This window comes from Lethenteron reissneri, chromosome 27, assembly GCF_015708825.2.
Source record: "Lethenteron reissneri isolate LAM-NWPU_2019-01 chromosome 27, ASM1570882v1, whole genome shotgun sequence".
NCBI classification, from domain to species: Eukaryota; Metazoa; Chordata; class Hyperoartia; order Petromyzontiformes; family Petromyzontidae; genus Lethenteron; species Lethenteron reissneri.
The window spans coordinates 12,717,093-12,733,800 of NC_083805.1; the positions used below are offsets into that span (position 1 = coordinate 12,717,093).

A 16,708-nucleotide genomic window follows, 5' to 3' on the forward strand; every position below is an offset into this window, starting at 1 on the left:
TCTTCCCAACTCCTCTTAAAAGTCATGCCTTAAATCTTATCTGCCTCTTCTGTGCTCATTTAGTGTGTGCCTAACCAAAATCTTTTGTTTTGGGGGGTTTTTTTGCCGACATAAATGCACGTACAATACAGTAGCACGCCTTAATTTGGTTTGTATTGCTTTGAGTGGAGTTTTCTTTGCATCCTTCTTTCAGATGTTGGAATATTTTTTCAAAGAACAAAAAAAATATTCTAAGTAGAAGGGACTCACTTCTCTAAGTGTGCCCTTGCTTCTTGGGTGAGCACACATAGAAGTGCCTACCAACACCACACATGACTACTTTTTCTCCTCTGCAATCTGTTTTCTTTTTTCCTAGGTGCTTGGTATATTTTACATATCAACAATTAAAACACCTTCAACGCTGCATACACTTTTGTGTAAAAAAATATATTGCTGCTATTAATTACTTTGTTTTAATTCAAATAAGTTGCCTTTAAAACAAATAATAGCCCTTATCCATCATCAACCATGGTTAATCAACTGTTGGATGAAAGCCTCCCCAAACTGCCACCACTTCTCATAAAAGGGCCCTTCTGGGTACAGCAGTTCTCTCACAAAGAAGACCAGGGGGGCATTACACTCAAATGTATTCGTAAACTAATAAGGGGCATGTGTTTGTTATTTGAGTCCCAGCATCTTGAGCCCGCACAAATAGAAGTGCTTTCCAACACCACGCATGACCACTTTGTCTCGAATCTGTATTATATGCATTTGGTTTCTTTTGCACATTCACAAACAAAATCACTGCAAAACACTATAGACATTTTTATTTTTAAAATATTGTTGCGTATTATTTACTCCAAGCACCGTCACTTTTTAAGCAACATATAATGCCATGCCGCAATCATCTTGCGCACACGCTGTTTTCATAAAAAAATACTTAATGCTTTTAAAAGAACAATACTTCTGGTCACTATGAGGCGGTTCTTGATAACAATTATGTTGGCCATATATTTTAAATTTGTGATGTCTACAGCATTGATAATACTTCCCCTGCATAATTATAGAGTAATTTTTTTAATATTGGGTTTAAGGGATAAAACACATAGATAAATCTGAAGGGAAAGGTGCAGCCCTAAAATGTCTTGCTCATGTCACTGTTAGCCACACTCCTGGTATATCCTCCACAGGTACATTTTGCATATTGGCAACACAAACACTTTATGTGCCTCCACTCGTGGGAGCTCTAGGGTGTTTTGGCCTACTCTTTCACGCTGCCCAGACTGTCTTTTGGAAGAGGTGGGGGGTGCCCAAACCTTTACCCTATCACACACAATCTGCTGATCGACTAACTGTGGTGGCTGCAGGGTGGACATGGGTAGGGAGATTTAAGGACACTTGCCCATGTTGTTGCCACTGCCATGCCAGGAAATCGAATCAATCCGGCAACCTCTGGAGTGCAAGTCCACAGTGTGCTGACCGTTACAGAACGGCAGCAGCATCCCCGACACACGGCATCCGTATTAGTATTATGACATTCTGAACATACTTTGAATTGTGTTGAAACAAAGTGTCTTCAGAATTGGTAAGAAATATCAGGCAAGTGCATGAAATTGCCAAATGATGAAAACCCAGCTGTGAGCCACGCACAACAGACTCTCTGTGCTTGTGAACATTTTTGGGCTGTAGATTATTTCCCGTTGCCAATTATGTTTCCACAGAACGTCGCATGACGCACAAACACATACCTTAGCGGCACTTAAAATGTCAGATAAGGATTTTCTTTTCAATAAATAAGACAATGCTTCACATGAACATTGGCCCGGAAAATCTTTTGTCAATGAGGGTTTATAACCATTGCCATCAAAAACATGACACAATTCTAATGTGGCAATACGGAAGGCTGCCTGGGTGGTTTCTTGTGGACTTGAAAGGCTGTTTAGCTCATCAGCAATAAACATGTAGCCACAGCAGGTCCTGTCACTGGGCGAGTGAGCCAGAGGTGTAGATTGACGAGAAGGCAATTAATCATGGTTTTATTGCAGTGTCAGTGTGCCTTCATGCGGGGTGTTGTGTCTCTGTGGTTAGCAGACTGCGTTCCAATTTCAGTGATACAGGGTCGATGATTTTATGCCAAAAGCCATTGTTGTATTGTACTTCAATGCTCTATGCTCCTCCACACAGACCAGTGTGGTAAAGCATTGTCAAAGAAACTCCCACAACCTGAGTGGCATGAGGAGGTCCTCATCCAGAAGGGGCCGTCCATAAATGACGTCACGCACCTAGGGGGGGGGGTAAGATTTTTCTGACGAGGGGGGGGGGGGTGAGAAATGTGACGTAACATCAAAATGCGCAACTTTAAATAAAAAGATAATTGTTATAACAACACTAATTGTTATAACAACATTCGTACAACATCAGAGTACACACTACAATGACAATAGTTTAAAGCGATTTGAAACATGTTTTATTTTCAAAATGGAAATATGGTTTTGGGGGGCGGGCGGGGGCAGATCTTTGTGACGTCTATTTGAGGGGGGGTCTGACTTTTTGTGACGCCGTGTGACGAGGGGGGGGGGGGTCAAAAATCGTCCAAAATCGCGTGACGTCATTTATGGACGGCCCCGAAGTTGATTGACAAAATGGCTGAATGTGCACATCATTCATAATTGATATATGCACCTTCCCTATGACTCCCATAGGTTGACTTAGTCGAAACTTTATTTCCACGATCAGACAGAATCTTGGAATTAACGTTTTATGAAGAAATCCCCCAAAGTTAAACATCTTGAACAGGTATACATGTGCGGTGATGTTAAATGGACCACTACGGTGCGTGGCGCCAAGTGCCGTTCAAACAGGCGCAGAAGCTAACACACAATGCAGTACGAGTAAAAAAACTATTATCATATTTTGCTACTGGCAAAGGAGGTTCCAATGGTGTAGATGCAGTACCATTCAGTGGGCCACTAGGGGCATGGTACTGGGTGCGAGCAGGAGGAAGCCTGGTGAGTCCTACCGACAGAGTAGGGGACTGCAGCCTCCACCAGCGCCGCAGGGAATCACCACAGAGTGCGCCACTGGGAGAGTGTGGTGGGGGGCGGCTGGAGGTAGGGGCCATGTGAGGACAAGTCACACCGGAACCGGGTTAAGCACGTGATGGGCCGGGGTGAGTAATGCGGGCCAAAGGTGAACGAGGGGGCACGGGGGGAGTAGCTGAGAATATCAAGAGAGTGCCCGAAAGAGGCAGAGAGGGAACAGGTGCGGTATAGCCTGCAACCGCCGGGAATATTCTGGACGTAGGGCGCGGCCGAGGGTGGAGCCAGGCCGCGCCGGGAGAGATTAAAGGGAAGCCCCGAGCACAGATCCGGGCTGTCTGCAGGTGAAGTGGAACCCAAGTGCTACGTCTACGTCTTCGTCCCCGTCTTCGACATCGTGGGTCAGGCAGCACGTGGCTGCTTTGACCTGATTATAGTTATCCCGTATGCAAGAGAAATAGGTGCATTGTGGTCCTATGCGTAACAAGAGTGAGAATAGGTATATTTAGTCCCGTGTGTAAAGGTGTTGCATAAAGTGTAGAATAAATGTTGTTGCCTCCTAAATAGTGTCTCTGAATGACTCACTACACATGTATAACTCCATTGCACGTTCATAGCACTACAGCAATGCAGTTGCAGAGAACTGAAAATAGACATCCATGTCCTAATTTATGATGAATCCACTCTCTTCGAGTATTCATTTATTCTGGGGTTTTTGTTATTATTATTTTTTACCCGATGTTATCATGAGATTGCTATCGGCATCATGCGATGAGCCAAAGCATCCATTCATATCTCTCAAAAAGCAATGTAATCCGTCGTGTTGGAGAACGGCCCCACGGAAGCGGATGTCAAGTGTCATTTCAAGTGACCCTTGGTCTTCCCATTAGAGGGCAGCACTTTCCCCACGCACTCTTCCAATGAGAGTGATACTCGTCTCACATCAGTCTAACCAGTATTCCAATTCTCAAAGCCGGAATTTGTTCACAAAATGAAGTGCAGAAACAAGTTTCATGTGATGGGGCGGAGGGGCTTTCGTGCAGTCATTGGTGATGAAGCTGACACTGTCAACTCGCTCCACTTGAGAACCTGGGTTAATCACAGATGGCTGCCGGAGTTTTAACCCAGGATCCCAGTTGGTGCCAGATCAGCACTGTGACCTCTGAACCACCCCTCATTTATTTATTCTGTAATCAGAATAACCAAACAGCCTTCCATTCGTATCTCTACATTAAAAAAATTACATTGTTTATGGGCCTCTACAGAGTATTGCTATCCAGCAGCGTTTGTTGAAGCAGGCAACTCTGAAAAGTGATTATTACCGTTGTTGTCCGGGTCGGTATATAATAAGGGTGTCGTGAAGTATGGAATTATAATGTCGATTTTTAAAACTCACATAACATTCCTTGAATTGTAATTCTGTTTCAGATTCATGAAAATAACATGTGATACACTCATAATGAGTATAGACTAATGAGGAGCACAACATTGTTCCAAAAAAACGTAAGACACTAGAAAAATGTTATTTAAACTTGCAATGCACACAGTATTCGCTCTCTCTCTCGGAGAGTCGCTTTCTCTCTCGGAGAGAGAGAGAGAACGACTCAGAGGCGCGAAGAACCAAAAAAGACGGGAAGGCAGCCACACAATGAGGTAGACAGTCGCCCAAGCTCTGTGTTCCTCTGAATATGAAGGTGTTATCGGCCAATTTTTACGAGTGCTTACATGTGAGAGGAACCCGGAGCACGTGGGTAAAATACACGCGTGCAAGGGGGAAACACTCAATTCCACACAAACATAATGGGTGGAGTCCAAATTGTTTGCTCTACCGCCGTCTCCTGGTGAGCCAGAGTACGGCGCCTCCTTGACGACAACGGGAGGGGAGTTTCACGATATTTGTGTGATCCCTACCTGCCACTGCCCCTCCGTCGTGCTGGATTTCAAGCGTGCGCCAAAAATGCAAACGAGAGGGCGAAATAAATAGAGGAAAAAATCCGTTGCTACATGGAGTCGTGGCCCCTGAATCGTGATAACTCATCCAATTGCCAGCGGGGCGAATTACGATGAATCCCATACAGTATTTAACTTTCTTGATTACCATATCATGGACTAATTGACTTAATTTACCATCGGATGCTTGACTTTAATGCCAACTTGTAGGTGTTGGAATATACAGTGTTGTTTATTTTAATGAAACATCCAGGAGTAAGAATAATTCAAGTTAATTATTCAGGCAGTTGTAGAATATGGTAATACAATGCATTATACAATCATGAAAGTGACATCTCTGATTATAGTTACAATAAATATAAAAGAGTCTATTTTCATGTAAAAAATGTTTTAATGACCTCTCTCTTCACTTGAAGTACTTTGCTGTGTTCATTGTGATATATTATGCACACGGAACATACATACTTAATGACTCTTGTTGAATATTAAACAAAGCCGAATATAATGAACACATGTAAGATGCTTTGCACACTGCACGTTTATTGATGTTAATTAAATATATTATTAAAATAATTGGAAAGAACACGTGCATTGTTTAAACATACTGTTCAGCTTTCTAAAAGCCCTTCATTCCACTCACTCCCGCCTATTTATTTCATCATTTTGATCTCGGTCCGTCTGCAATAACTGCCCTAGCAGGACATATTTAATCAACGATTGTTATCTGCTATAGTGAGGAGGTGGGATAATGGTGAGAAGGTGGGTTACTGGTGAGGATGTGGGTTTCTGTTGAGGAGGTGGATCCTGGTGAGGAGGTGGGTTCCTCGTGAGGAGGTGGGATGCATTTACTTTTGTGTTTAGCTTGTCCTGCCTCCACAGCTACGATTAGCAGGGTTTGCTACATATGGTGCGAAAACAGTTCAACATACATCAGTCCCTCCAGAAAAACGCGATTATGCGATCGCATGATTCCATGCAAAATCAGCCAAAGTCCGCATATTTATGCGGGGGGCGCGTTTTTTCAAATACGCCGCACTTTCGCCGCATAAATTGCAGATTTCCGCGCGCAAAATATGCGGGCTTGCATGATTTCATAATCCCCGCATTTTCGTTGCAAAAAGTCACATATATCTTAGCAGAAAGTTGAAAAATGTTGCGTTTACTTCACACAAGCGCAGCCATTTCCCCTGTTGCCATGGGAACGTTATGAAGTGACGTCACTCATTACGCGACATCATTGAAAAGCTGCAAACCCCGCGATGCCAATGAAACCATGATGAAGCCCGCAAATCTTTCTCATTTGCCAACAAACATAAGCGCAAAAGACCGCGCAAAGCAGTTTCCCAGTGTGTTACATGACAGTGGGGGCAAATTATTTTGCACTCCGTGCAACTGCGTGTTGGACCACAGGCGGAAGTCGACGCTGGACAGTCACTTTGCAACCGACAAACATTCGAGGATGGTTAAAGCAGCAGCGGAATCAGCCAAGATGAAGCAGCTCACCTACACCGAGGCGTCAACTTCCAAAACAGTTGCTAGGGCTGAAAGAATCAAGGTCAGTAGCCTATTAGATTAAAGCTTGTAAAATTATGAAAAGGCTGATAGTTAAATTGAAACAGAGAGAGGTGTCTGTGAATGAGATTTCCAAGTATGTTGTGTGTGGATGTAAGTTAACGTTAGGGTTAGATAGACTAACAGTAGTGTAATTTCCCATGCAAGATGATTGATTTTGGCATGAAAGAATTATGTTTTATTTGCAGAAACACTACTGTTCTGGGAAAGGCTTACTGTAAATGATTCAGTTTTATACAGCAGTTTTCTGTAGGTTACACTGGACTTTGTGTGTGTGTGTGTGTAATACAGCCCAATGATACAAAAGTATTTTTCTGTTTGTAGATTTGTGAAACCTGGGTTGCCACCTGCACTGCCATCAACATCCCACTGTCTAAGACTGACCACCCTGCACTGAGGAAATTTCTGAATGAGAAAGTCATCAATGGCGGCGCCATTCCAGGGTTTCACCAGCTTCAAGATATGTACTTGGGAGCAGTATATGAGAAGGAAAAAGAGGAGCTGAAGACACTTCTTGCCAGAAAACCTCTTGCTGTGATATTTGATGAGACTCCAGATGTCGAGGGGAGATGTGTCCTGAATATCCTCCTTGCACCACTTGAGAAGGATCATTCTGGGAGGATCTTGGCCTACCTTGCAGATACTGTTTTCCTTGAGCAATGCAATCATTCCACTGTATCCATGTCTGTCGTAAGGTGCCTTCAAGAATACAGCATTAACAACGAGGATGTGATTGTGTTCGACACTGATAATGCAGCCTACATGAAGAAGGCATTCACAGCAGCTCTGCAGTCGTTGTTCCCCAACTCGATACATATCACATGCATGGCACACATAATGAATCTCATTGGCAATGCCTTCCGCAAACCTTTTGTTCAGTTGAACAGCTTCATGCTAAGTTTCTCCCAGATGTTCTTCAATGCTGGATCACGCAAGAGAAGATACCTCTGCTTCTTGTCAAACAAGCTGCCTAGAAAAAAGGCGGTCATGCATCCAAACCCCTGTGCAACACGCTGGAACTCCTGGTTCTCTGCAGTGCAGTACCACGCACAGCACTTTGGACTGTACAAGGAGTTCATAGAGATGGAAATCGAGGTAAAAACTTCCTTCACATAATTCCTCAATACAATTAACACTTCCTTTTCTTCATCAGTTAACCCCCTTTGCACATACAAACATGAATAGTTTAGTAAGATCAAAGTAAAAAATGAATTGCATTGAACATATTGTATGTTTGACCTAATTCCTTTCTTTCTATTTGTGTTTTTATAGGTGTGTAGCAGAAGTGCTCCACAGTCTGTGGAGAGACTCCACGAGATGCTTCAAGACCAAGACCTAGCTCAGTCCCTGAATGTCCAGATCAACATCATGGCTGACAAGTGCAAACGCTTCCTAAGTCTTCTCGATATCTTCCAGAGCAGACGTCCTGTGACCACAAAGATCTTCACTTATCTGGAGGATCTGCAGGTGGTCTTTGCTGCCAACAAAGAGCTGCAGTATGAGGCGTGTGCCGAATACTTTGAAGGGTTTAACTTACCTTACACCACAAAGACACAGATCCTCTGCACAGTTGGTCAGGCATATGAAAACGCTGAAGAAAAGCTCACCAAGTACATGTCACATGGGCAGCCGGCCATTGAGTTTCTCCAGGAGGTTAGGGTGTTTGACCCTCGCCACATTGCATTCCTAGATGACTCCGTAGCAAGCTACAAGGCCATTCCAGGTTTCACTGAAGTGCAGGGTGATGAATTTGATTCTTACTTCAAGACTCTTGGTCCAGCATCACTCAGAGCTGCACCATTCGGCGTGGTGGATTTGGATGTGTTTTGGGATGGCCTACAGGAGAGACTTCCTGTGCTGAGTTCCTTGGCCAAGCGGTACAAAGATGCTGTCTCAAACTCAGCTGATGCTGAACGCAGCAACAGCATCTACAAACTAGTGTTGTCTAACCGAAGAAGAGCAACTACCAACCAAAACCTCAAAGCCTTGGTCTTCCTTTACCATAACCAACGAGTCCGCAGTGGAGCATTTGAGAGGGAGGAGATGGTGGAGGGGGAGGAGATGGACACTGAGGGAGAGGGGATGGAGGATGAGGATGGTGAATGATTGGCCAGTGTTAGAGGCTACGTAGTTAGTTTTATTCAGGAGTTTATGCAACTTTACAGTTGTAAGATTGCACTTTTTTGTTAGTAGTATGTAAATTTACATTACTGTAAGACTGTACTGTTACTGTATTGCTTACGTTACTGTGCACTGAAAACACTTATTTTAACAGAAGATCTTCTTGGTTCTTTCGGTAAAGTCACGTAGAAGGGAAGTAATAAAATAATAAAAATAAAACATAATAAAACAATTCTCACGACGTTTCGGCCACAACGCAAGCAGCCGTCCTCAGGTGAAAACCAGGTCCGTCGAGGCGACAGAGTCTGAATGAAACAGCACACGAGCTTGGAGCATATATATAAGCTGGGCGCATTGACAAAGGAATTTACATATCAAAAGGAATTTAGCATATTTATGGGAAATGCAGGAATGTGATTAGTCCTGCATATGCATGTGCATTATGCAGGATTAACAGCATCAAAGGGAGCTGCAGTTACTGCTGCTGCTGAAATTACTGCTGCTGCTGCAGTTTCTGCTGCTGCTGCAGTTGCTGCTGCTGCTGCAGTTGCTGCTGCTGCTGCACTTGCTGCTGCTGCTGCACTTGCTGCTGCTGCAGTTGCTGCCTTATCCATTTTAATATAACACTATGTATTATTCTACCCACCCTAATGTGTATCACACTGCTATATGTTTACTATACAATTACGACACCATACATTACTCTGCACACTGCACCATGCCAGTGAGTGGAACGCGGTCTGAAAGTCACCGTAAACGTGAACACAATCAGTTAAGATCCGAAATGGTTTATTACGTCCTTCCAATGATTGCTAAGCCAGAATCCATCTTCTCGGTTGAAATTGTCTCTGTGTTTGTATATGTGGATCGCCTCATGAACGAATCTCTCATGATAGCCAGATGGCTTGCAGAGAACCTCTGTCTTGGAGAAGTCAATGTCATGTGAGCCCACTGAATTGTAACAGTGATCTGCCACGGCTGAGGTGTTTGTCCTACCGTGTTTCAGGTCTGCCTTATGTTCACGGATGCGGTCCGAGACATGTCGTTTGGTTTCTCCAATGTAACTGCTACCACAGAGGCAACTTAGTTTGTAGACGCCAGGGTACTGTATGTCTGGAACCACATCTTTTACAGACGGGACCAGATCACGGATTTTATGTATTGTGTTGAATCGGACCTGGATCTTGTGTTTAATCAAGATTTTGGAGATTTTTTTTGTGACCCCAGCAATGTAGGGTAAGGTGATGGTCTTGAAAGGCTCCTGAACAGGATCCTTCTTGATGGTTGGAGTGATGGCTTTGCGGATTGTGTAGTCGGAGTAACCATTAGCCTTAAGAGCTTGGCGTACGTGTTTGAGTTCACTGGAAATGTGTTCATGGTCGGAGATGCATTGGGCTCTATGATATAGAGTCTTGATGAGGGAATTCTTCTGGGATGGATGGTGGTGGGAATCCGGTTTTAGATAAGCATCCGTGTGGGTGGCTTTCCTGTAGACAGAGTGGCTCATTGAACCATCAGGTCTCCTTTTGATTAGGACATCCAAAAAGGGTAGCTTGCCATCATTTTCGAATTCCATGGTGAATCTGATGGCTGGGTGTATGGAATTGATGTGGTCGAGAAATTGGTCTAGAGCAGGCCGGCCATGTGGCAAGCTACCAATTTCTCGACCACATCAATTCCATACACCCAGCCATCAGATTCACCATGGAAGTCGAAAATGATGGCAAGCTACCCTTTTTGGATGTCCTAATCAAAAGGAGACCTGATGGTTCAATGAGCCACTCTGTCTACAGGAAAGCCACCCACACGGATGCTTATCTAAAACCGGATTCCCACCACCATCCATCCCAGAAGAATTCCCTCATCAAGACTCTATATCATAGAGCCCAATGCATCTCCGACCATGAACACATTTCCAGTGAACTCAAACACGTACGCCAAGCTCTTAAGGCTAATGGTTACTCCGACTACACAATCCGCAAAGCCATCACTCCAACCATCAAGAAGGATCCTGTTCAGGAGCCTTTCAAGACCATCACCTTACCCTACATTGCTGGGGTCACAAAAAAAATCTCCAAAATCTTGATTAAACACAAGATCCAGGTCCGATTCAACACAATACATAAAATCCGTGATCTGGTCCCGTCTGTAAAAGATGTGGTTCCAGACATACAGTACCCTGGCGTCTACAAACTAAGTTTCCTCTGTGGTAGCAGTTACATTGGAGAAACCAAACGACATGTCTCGGACCGCATCCGTGAACATAAGGCAGACCTGAAACACGGTAGGACAAACACCTCAGCCGTGGCAGATCACTGTTACAATTCAGTGGGCTCACATGACATTGACTTCTCCAAGACAGAGGTTCTCTGCAAGCCATCTGGCTATCATGAGAGATTCGTTCATGAGGCGATCCACATATACAAACACAGAGACAATTTCAACCGAGAAGATGGATTCTGGCTTAGCAATCATTGGAAGGACGTAATAAACCATTTCGGATCTTAACTGATTGTGTTCACGTTTACGGTGACTTTCAGACCGCGTTCCACTCACTGGCATGGTGCAGTGTGCAGAGTAATGTATGGTGTCGTAATTGTATAGTAAACATATAGCAGTGTGATACACATTAGGGTGGGTAGAATAATACATAGTGTTATATTAAAATGGATAAGGCAGCAACTGCAGCAGCAGCAAGTGCAGCAGCAGCAGCAAGTGCAGCAGCAGCAGCAACTGCAGCAGCAGCAGCAACTGCAGCAGCAGCAGAAACTGCAGCAGCAGCAGTAATTTCAGCAGCAGCAGTAACTGCAGCTCCCTTTGATGCTGTTAATCCTGCATAATGCACATGCATATGCAGGACTAATCACATTCCTGCATTTCCCATAAATATGCTAAATTCCTTTTGATATGTAAATTCCTTTGTCAATGCGCCCAGCTTATATATATGCTCCAAGCTCGTGTGCTGTTTCATTCAGACTCTGTCGCCTCGACGGACCTGGTTTTCACCTGAGGACGGCTGCTTGCGTTGTGGCCGAAACGTCGTGAGAATTGTTTTATTATGTTTTATTTTTATTATTTTATTACTTCCCTTCTACGTGACTTTACCGAAAGAACCAAGAAGATGAATCCCTGCAGTCACGAAAGCTTTAAATCGAAATTTAACAGAAGATGTCTGTTTTGTATAGCTACCTCTGTAAAACAGGAAGCACACATTTTATTTTTTAATATTTTATTTATTCATTTTTACAGAAGTTGTAGCATATTCATTTTGTAAAGCTACAGAACTTGTTCGACTCAATGTTTTGTAAGTTTGAGCCATCTGTTTGTTAAGGTCTGAAATAAAACAAGATGAGAACTTAAATATTCCCAGCACTTTCTGTGATGTAGTATGCTTGCTTATCATAGGAAGTAATAAGAAATGACTCTTTACATTAAAGTAGTAGCCTAGTGAATAGGGTGTTGGGGGAATCACTTTTTTTTCTCTTTTTCATCAAACCGCAGTTTTTTCAAGTTCCCGCAATTTTTGCAAGTTCTCGCAATTTAATCGCATAAAATTGCATAAATATCCCGCATATTCCATCGCATTTTTTAAGAAAACGTGCCGCACAATCAACGATTTTTGCCCGCAACAATCACCAAAAAACTCCGCGTTTTTCTGGAGGGACTGATACATACTGCTGTAGCACAGATCAGACATTTCCACATGGTGGATTGAACAAAAGTTAACAAAAAGAAACATGGAGAGATGCGTCGTTGGGATTACACTCAGAGGTACGAGAGGACCGCGTGGATTAAAGGCCACACACACAGGTCAAATATATAACTTTGACTGTGAAGCAAAGTAAGGCTGTTCGAGCAGGACGTGTCACTCGTAGAAATGATGGCCAGTGGGCGACAACACCAGCGGAGTGGCGACCAAGGGAGGTGAAACATCCGAGGGGCGATAAGCCACTTCATTGAGCCGTCATTTGTGGCCAGGTCGCTTCTCAAAAAGAAGCTAACAGCTCAGTGGCCTTTACCTTTCCTATTCATTGCCCTCCTGTCGGTTTTTTATTGTTTGTTGCTGTAACTTTATGACCGGCCCCGACTAGAAACCTTTGAAGAAGAGGTCTGTAGCTCATCGTATTCCTCCGGTAGAAAAGAAATATTCTGATTCTGCATCACAGTTCCATGAGAAATGGCGACAGCTTGGAGAGGTGTTCATCCAACAGTGTATTGACCATGGCTGATGATGATGGCAGTGCACAGTAAGACTTTATATAACCGATTTCCTTCTTAATCGGGTCAGTCAAACATAAAATAACCTCAAAACATCTTAAACTAATTTTAAGCATTTTTTCTTGTTTTTTTATCTCTTCCTGTCTGTAGAACAGCTGTAATCAGGGTCTGTCTGCCAATCCGTGCTCGGTAATTTACCCGACCGTAGCCTGGGGCATGGCTGCTTTCACTCGCCTACAGAAGCCTGCATGAAACCAGCAAATCTGCGTGTACTGTGGAGGAATAGGGAGGGCAACGCGGTCATTTGAAATAGGGAATGCCATTTGCTTTTGCACGTAGCTTTTTGGGGTTTTGTCATTGTTAACAAGTCTAAGTCAGAATTAAAGCTAATAATATGAGGAAGACATTATGGACTAAGGTGGCAGGTGAGGAGAGCCCCCATAGGTCAGCGGGGCTGCTTGTGCCAGTAATGCTCTCTCCGCCAGAACCTTGCCCAGCGCGAAACATCTTCCCCAAGCGCCTGGTGGGTTTTTCAAACTGAATATTCACCAGGCTCACAGTCGCTTCAGCTCATGTCTGTCTACATTGGGCGCGTTATCCGAAAATAAATGTTACATATCAATACATACATTTACATACTAATACAGTATTGCGTAGACGAATCTTGCATTAGTACTGAGATTTGAGACTGGTTTAAGAAGTGGGATGTGCAGCGCACGAAGACGACGACGATGATGATCACCATCTGATATCTCTGTACAAAGCACAGGAATAGACAGGGCTTATACATAAAAGCTCAAGTATGCCACACAGTTGGATAAAATCATTTCCTTCCTTTAAAAAAAGTATCTAAGACCTAATCAAAAAAGTGTGGTGATGAAAGTGGTGTCGTGCTATGTTTTCTGTTTATTTTTTCTCTGCTTCTGAGAATTCCCAAAGATATTGTGTGCCTTAGAGCGGGATCCAAGGATATGATAGCAAATACGATTGTTTCCAACAATGCGCAGTCCCCAAATCTTATCGTAAATCAACACCCCTCCGTGCAGGTTACCTTGCAGGTGACGGCTTTAAGATAACATCCTCTGCCAGCTCTCCCGTGAGTCCGGACCACAGAAAGAAACCAGCTCCGCACTGAAGTCTCCGGGTCAGATTGCATCTTGGAATCAGATTGCAGGTAGCATCGGAGTGTGCGCGCGACATTCTAAAAGGAGGAAAGAGGGACAGAAAGATAACTCAAAACTAGCTAAGCCCTGGGTTTATGGTGATAAGGATACAGTGCACGCTCATAGCATTCGAGTTGCGGGGCCAAGCACAAGACAGCCGGAGTGGTCAGCCAGAGGCAATGGTTACTCAAGAAATTGGTCAAATTATAATCACAATCAGGACCCTATCGATATAGTCTCGAGGCATTCATGTGTAAATAAATAAAGTCTGAGTTTCAATTTGAAGTAAAGCTGGGAGAATTAGTCGATTAATCGACTTTTTTGTGGTCAATAACATAGGCCCGTTTGAAATTCGCAGCCACTCCAAAATGTGGGAAACTACAATGTTTCACTCCATGTGAGGCTTGCCACCTGCCTGGGTTTGACCCCGGCAGTTCGGGAATTGGCATCTGTGTCCGACTGGCAGTAATTGATTCGTACCAAGACTTGGTATCGGTATCGTTGGGTTAAACTTCATGACGATATGCTCAACAGTTTTGATACACCAAGGCCGACTAAGAAATAGCATCTGGGTCTGTGGAAAAGGTGGGAACACCTAAACAGTTGCAGAAGAAGATGCTAGCACATGTAGCGAAACGTCGGGATAGTGATATGAGAAAACCGCTGGAGCTATGCACTTTTAAATCTAGATTTAAAACTCGTTTCTTTAGAGCTGCTTTTTTGTGCTTAGTTTGTTGTCCTTCCCCCGCACCTCTGATTAGCACGGTTGGCTACGTCCGGTGCGATAGAAGTTCAACAGGCATACATACAAGCTCACAGCACATGCGGCAAAACGTCGTACATGCAGAGCAGCACGCGGTAACAAGCCGAAAACACATCGTAGAGAGTTGTACGTGTTACAGAGGTAACCAAAGCACTGGAAGAAGAAGAAAAAGACCCAGGTGTCCCTCCGTCTCCCTGCTATATCATCTCCCTCCCTCACCGCCCTTGCAGTCACCGGCGCTCATCGACAGCTGCAGGCCGCGTGCTGAGCCACGCTCGCTACGCTTCAGTGCGTTCATCACTCACACACGCAACAGACATTGGAAGTCTCGTGGCCCGGTCCAGTATTAGAAGTCAAACCCATAAATACCAAGAGGATAGTTTTTTTCGAATGTTTGTTTTTTCTTTAAAGCTATTCGCACCACCAGTGCACACCCGTAGATGGTTTGTTATGTCCAAAAGGAATGTGTCTTTTACAGATAAACTACTGTAATTATGGATAAAAGCATTTCTTTACAGTACTTATACACAAAGCTGTACATATAAAAAAATGCGTATGTGCATTTTATAATAGTATTAATTTATAGCCCTTTATGTTCAGGGCACCACGGTAGCGACATGTTAACTACTTTGCCTGGTATGCAGGAGGTCGTGACTTTAATCCCAGAGTTTGCATGTTCTCCCCGTGGTTGCGTGGATTTTTCTCCGGGTCCTTCGCTGTTTCCCTCCACATTTCGAATCAACGTGCGTTTAGAGTCTTGACTGCTATAAATTTCCACGCGACAAGCCACTTCATTGGGTTGTCATTTGTGGCCAGGCCACTTCTGAAAAAGAGCTGTATAGCTCAGTGGGCCTGACCTGGTAAAAAAAAAAGTTTTTTTATATATAGTTAATCTGCCGGATGAAAGTTGACGCCTTGTGGGTTGTGGTTGTTGTTTGGCTGTACTTCAACGCACTTGTAAGAGCAGGTTGTTTGACGGGTAGGTGCTTAGGACTGGCTCAGATGTCAATTGCCACCGATGATAACCCTGGTTGGGAATGAAACTTAACTCGTAAAATTTAAAGCATAGCAGAGTGAACCATTGTGCTAGAACTATCTAAATTCAATCGAGATTTAAGTTCTTTTAATGTTAAATGATTATTCCTAGTGAATGCAGAGGCCACTAGTGACTGCAACAGGTCACAAACTGATTACAAATCAAAACACACTGATTACTATGTACACAATTGACGTGTGTATAGTTTAGCTTAAAGACCAATATTAATCGATGGACCAATGGATCATGACGTATTCACTGTAGAGTAGAATATGAATATAAGCATACTGTGTATAAACACAGTTCTGTAATAAGCAACACATGCTTACATTAGACTGTCGGGGTTAATGCAAAGAGCAGCTTCGGATACACGCACACTTCAAACGTTGGGATTTAGCCAACAATTTGATTATAGGATCACAGACCTTGGGCAACTGTTGGCATCCGTTCTGGCTGCTTCCCCGCCTGTTTGTGCTATCCCGGACCTTTTTAATCCCATGGAAACAGTGCAGCGCGTTATAAATGTGTATGTTTGTAAGCGCAACTGGCCTTGCTTCCGAGGGGTTTGCTTTTGTCAAGCTCCTGCTGTAGTCTGTGGCATTCTATCTCTGTCACATCACATGGTGGCACTGTCATTCTTAAGCCTCCAAACCTCCACGTCGGACCACTAAATCAGAGCACTTCTGCAGCTCAGCCCACGCGCGCTACCACGGAGCTACTCGTGCGCTCTCTGCAACGTCAAATTACATCTGCTCGGGCACATAATGATAACTTCCCACGCAACGTTGCCTCTGGCCCTGGAGCTTTTCAAAGAGTAATGGCTGGGAATGTCTCTGCATTGCGGGGTAACACAGATGGTTGGCCCCGG

At 43.9% G+C, this 16,708-nt stretch overlaps 1 protein-coding gene across 1 annotated transcript in view; it reads left to right on the top strand.

Moving 5' to 3' along the window:
• Positions 1 to 5,923: 5,923 nt before the first annotated feature.
• Positions 5,924 to 16,708, top strand: part of LOC133348416 (uncharacterized) — a 29,655-nt gene continuing 18,870 nt past the window's right edge. The window contains exons 1-3 of the mRNA XM_061561210.1: positions 5,924 to 6,522; positions 6,864 to 7,634; positions 7,812 to 8,416. Of these exons, the coding sequence (XP_061417194.1) occupies positions 6,241 to 6,522; positions 6,864 to 7,634; positions 7,812 to 8,416 (1,658 nt within the window). The 5' untranslated portion in view covers positions 5,924 to 6,240. The remainder of the gene's footprint in view (positions 6,523 to 6,863; positions 7,635 to 7,811; positions 8,417 to 16,708) is intronic.